Source organism: Carassius auratus, linkage group LG28B (assembly GCF_003368295.1).
Source record: "Carassius auratus strain Wakin linkage group LG28B, ASM336829v1, whole genome shotgun sequence".
Classification (NCBI taxonomy): domain Eukaryota; kingdom Metazoa; phylum Chordata; class Actinopteri; order Cypriniformes; family Cyprinidae; genus Carassius; species Carassius auratus.
Window position 1 is genome coordinate 8,789,748 of NC_039293.1, and position 4,625 is coordinate 8,794,372.

The 4,625-nt window shown below is 44.5% G+C and overlaps 1 protein-coding gene across 1 annotated transcript; it reads left to right on the forward strand.

Annotated features, from left to right (window-relative positions):
• The first annotated feature begins 3,365 nt into the window (after positions 1-3,365).
• LOC113067588 (transmembrane protein 100-like) lies at positions 3,366-3,752 on the forward strand. The gene has a single exon (XM_026239951.1). It carries the CDS (start codon positions 3,366-3,368, stop codon positions 3,750-3,752), a length of 387 nt encoding a protein of 128 aa, XP_026095736.1.
• The last annotated feature ends 873 nt before the right edge of the window (positions 3,753-4,625 follow it).

Genomic DNA, 4,625 nt, shown 5'->3' on the forward strand with positions numbered 1-4,625 from the left:
CAAGGGTTTGGATTTGGAACAAAGCCATTGTGGTTTAAGTCCACTCTGACTGTCATCATCTCACCATCTTTCCATTCTTCCACAGAACACGAAAGGAAATGTTACGCAGGACCTCTTGCTCTTTTTACATTTTACACATAATGAAAGTAAAAGAAGCTTAGATTGATGTCACCGATGATGTGAGTAACAAGCATTTTCCAAAAATGTTCATTTATAGATGTAATTACTAGTGTTCATAAGTATTCAGCCCCATTTGAGATTCGCATTACTTTGGTGGGATGGAATTTACCCATCACAAAATGTTTCTTGTGTGACTCGTTGGTCATGAGACACCTTTTTATAGGCCATCAGTTGGGACTGAACCAGCTAATATAAATTTCCATTTATATTGATCGATTCTTTTCATGTAGAAAATGCATCTTGATTTTAGAGTATTTTGATATTTTCACTGGAAACAAGTCGAAAAATACATATATACATACACAACTTAGGTTTTATTCATTGCAGTTTAAATTAATTTTTAAGTCATTTTTTTCTTCATTATTTCATTGACAAAAGTGCAGACATCATCTTTTGTGTTCCACAGGAAAAAGAGAGTCATAAGGATATGACAAGTTATTATGGTGAGTAATTGATGACAGAATTTTAATTTTTCTTTTCTATTTAACAGAATGACTGCACTCTGTGCAGAATATTATCTGCAGCAATGAAGCAAGAAATATTACAAATGCATGACTTTCAGCTCTTGAACCTGTATTGCAGAGTGAAGGGCTTATCAGTTCTTGACTCTAAAGCAGTCTCCGTGCATCACATTTACCTTTCCAACAGCTTTAAAGGGACATTCTGCTGTTTATTCCTCAAACCATGTCAATAAAACATTTTCTGCCCTCTCATTCACATGGGTCTTCATTCAGCAGAGCCCCAGGGGTCTTCCTCCTCGTACAATGCTTTGAGAAAGGAAGGAATAATAATGAAGAGAACAGAATAAAGTGTTGTCATAAAAGGAAAAGGTTGTGTGTGAGCTGTTTGGGATCATTGAAATGTCAGATCATGTTCCCTTTAAGTCCAGTAATAACATTCATCCCAAGCTTCCTAGGAATTTCATCGACCCTTCCTGGGAAAAACAACAGTAATGTCCAGGAAGAGGAACAGTGAAGTCACATAATAATCCTTAAATTGCCCTGTCCACCCATGGAGACAAATCTTCAAATCTGGTGGATCTAATAAAGACTGGCACACGTTCAAAGGGCTTTTGTGCTTTTTATGTGTCTTCCCTGGATCTTGTGGACTTCTTGAGACAAATCTCCTGCAGAAGATGCTATTACAAGAATATTTTGTTGTTTTCAACTTTTAAGTCTGCGCTTAGATTACATACTGTTGATTAATAAAAGAAAATGGTCATTTTGTAAAAATTTTAAATGATGTGTTTTGTAAAAAATTATGCATTCAGCAGAGGATTTCATCTTGCAACATAAACCAACAGTACTAGCAGAGTAGTAAATGAACAGTTTGCCACAAATTAGCAAGAGAAAAGCATCACTGAATGCAGTGCTTCTGTGGTCACACGTTCTGTCCGCTTGTCTCACTCATTTGCCACCCCCTCTCTTTATTATCCATCTTTCCCATCCAGTCTCTCTCTCTCTCTCTTTCTCTCCTGTGTCTTGATTTCTCCTTACAGTATGTCCATGCTGGTGTGGAGCTACATCAGCGACTGTTGAGTCAGTTGAGTGTTTACGCTCCTCAATTGGTTTCACCCCACTCATTTGGCCAGTGGGATAAACCGAACAGAGACCACTTATTATCATGAATGTCAGAGTCTTATTAGACATAATATTTGGCTGTGCATGGAGGACAGGCTTGGATCCATTGCTTATTCCGTGAACTCATTTTGAGTGTATTTGACAAAGGCTTTCATAAACCGCTGTTATGGTCTTTTCAGGCTTTGTTGTCTTTAATCGATGGCATGAGCTGAATGGATGGGGTTTTCTACAGCAGACGGCATCAGTAATGTCTGACTAACAAAGACATAGGAATCAGTGATTGATCCTTTAAGCCTTATTTAATCAATAAAGTGAGAAACGCATGCACAGCATAGCTGTAATACACACAATGTATGCCTTGGCTGCTACTGCTCATTCCTGTCAGGGTGCTGCATTTGATTTGAGGGCAGCAAACAGGATGCAGAACTCCTTTTTTCCTGTGCAGTCATGCAGGGTTTGCATTCACAGTCAATCCAAAATCCTGCTTAAGTACATTGTGACTGGCTGATTTTATCATGTTGTGCTTAATTTTTCCTCTTCCTGTGTGGACAGACACATTTGTTTCCCTTGAATGCCTTCTGTTAGGACATGGTATTAGGGACATTTAAAATGCAAATAGATTTTTTTAACCAATCCAGAATTACCCGAGGAGGAGTGTTCACCCGTTGTTGTCTTAACCTATTGTAATCATTACAAATCTTCACACATCACTGTTTATCAATACTGCTTCGCTGTAAATGGAGAAATGATTACACGTGATAGACAAGACCAGGGTGATAAATTGCATCGGTGTTGCTGTGAGCATGTAGGATCTCTCTCTCTCTCTCTCTCTCTCTCTCTCTCTCTCTCGCTCTCCTTCAAATTGATTTTTCCTCCAGTGCACAATCCGTGACGGGGAAAGGACTCGATAGGATTAAAAATGGACATCCGCTCAGAGACCGCTCATCAAGCTTTTGGGAGTGTTTTGTGTTAGTGCTGTGTGGGAGGCCAAAAGTGCGTGGGCACGAAGTATGCACAAGCGGGGTCTCTGGATACATCAGTTATCTGCCGGCATGCGTTTTGCCATGCTGTCGGATTGAATTAATAAATGCTGCACAACATGCTCCCATGGCAGTTTCATTATTTAATGAGCACTAAAATAGTCATGTTTCCATCCCGGCATCCCCTCTGTAGGATGCATGCACTCGTTCTCTTACAAGCAGGAGGACACAGAAGGAGTGGGTGGATTTCAGTGGACGGTGCTTGAATGGTTAACTCCACCCCTCCTCCCCCACCTCCTTCCTGTTTGTGCTTCGCTGCCCAGTCTCATACTATGGCTCTTTACGTCAGAGTGCAGCTGCAGCCAATCAGGAGCTCCGGGCTGCCCCCTCTGCAGCTCGACTCCGCCCCTTCTTCTGGAGACATATATAGCAGTGCTCATTCTGTCTGCTTGAGTGTTCAACGTGCTGCCGTGTGCTCGAGAGACAGAGAGCCGTGGCACTGACAAACCCACAGACATTGTGAGTGGATCTCCACGTTTCCTTTCCTAAATTGCCTTTCCTCCCAGAGCGTCTCGCTCATACTGAGCGCATCTTTATTGTTGTGTTCCCAGCATCCAGTCGCAAGATGGGATGCACCACGGGGCACTTCACTTGCCAACCTCAAACGACGACGGCCCCGACCCTGGAAGGACAATCGCAAGAAGGAGCACCCAAAGTCCCAGAGGTGCTGTCGTCCCTAGAGCGGCTCTCGCAAGCCACTGGAGGGATGGAGAAGTCGTGGTACCGCTGCATCTTTCCATTTGGGATAATCTCGCTGGTGATTGGAGTGGCTGGAACTGGAGTGACATACACGTACAATGATCTCCCGCAGACCAAGGTGGTTTCTGTGATCCTGTTGATCGTGGGGCTGGTCCTTGTACTGATGGCGACCGCTTGCTGGACAGTCCACAAGAAGAAGCGCAGGAAAAAGAAGGAAGGAGGTTCCTTCAGCTCCGAACAGTGTCCCTTGTGAGAGAGCACCCCCAAAAAAACCGAGATGTCCGTCCGCTCAGGTATCCATGGTGGACAAGTCATGAAGGACAGGTCCTCTCTGAGAATCCCATGGAAAATACGGCATAAGGCTGGCATGAGGGTTCACCAGAGTCACGCATGCAGTTTACCGTCGCTCAGCAGGTGTCTGGTATCAAAACAAGCCTGGAGAGGGACACACACTCCCGCACACACACAGGACACTTAACACTAGCCGCGAGCCTCTCGCAGAGCCTCTGCTGCCGTCAACGCCACTGTCAGTCTCCTGCATTCCTGTGACGCCGAAGAAGTGGGCCAACGGCGGCAACCGGACACCGCGGCGAAAGAGGAGTTCACCTCCGTCACCGTCGCACGTCATTCGCCCGTCCGGTGACACCGTAGCAATTCGCAAGCTTTTTTACGGAGTGGAACTTGAACCTGCGTCTGCTAGCTAGAACCGGCAGCTGCGGATCAGGATAGGAAGAAAGCACGGACTGGAGAGGTCGAGAATGTGTCCGTCTGCATGTGTGTGTGTGCGTAAAGTGTGTGCTGGATGGACTAGATAGACAAGACACCTGCTCGGCCTCTTTCGCTGTCATCCCCTCCGTCAATCGTAGCTGCTAATGATTTAGGACAGGGGTGCAGCACCTGATATGAAGGACGCAAAGACCCCAGCTTGATTTATTGGGAATTTTACACAGTGTACAGTGTGTTGAAGGAGTTTTGCATTGGATTGTGTGTTTGCCCATGTGTGAGTGTATCTGATTCTATCTGGCAAATCCGGGACTCTTCAAGGACCTCATATAGTCGGTAATTGGGAAAAAAAAACAGACACGGTTCAGAGAAAGGCAAGCAAACTGAAGGGCCTTTTGTTCTG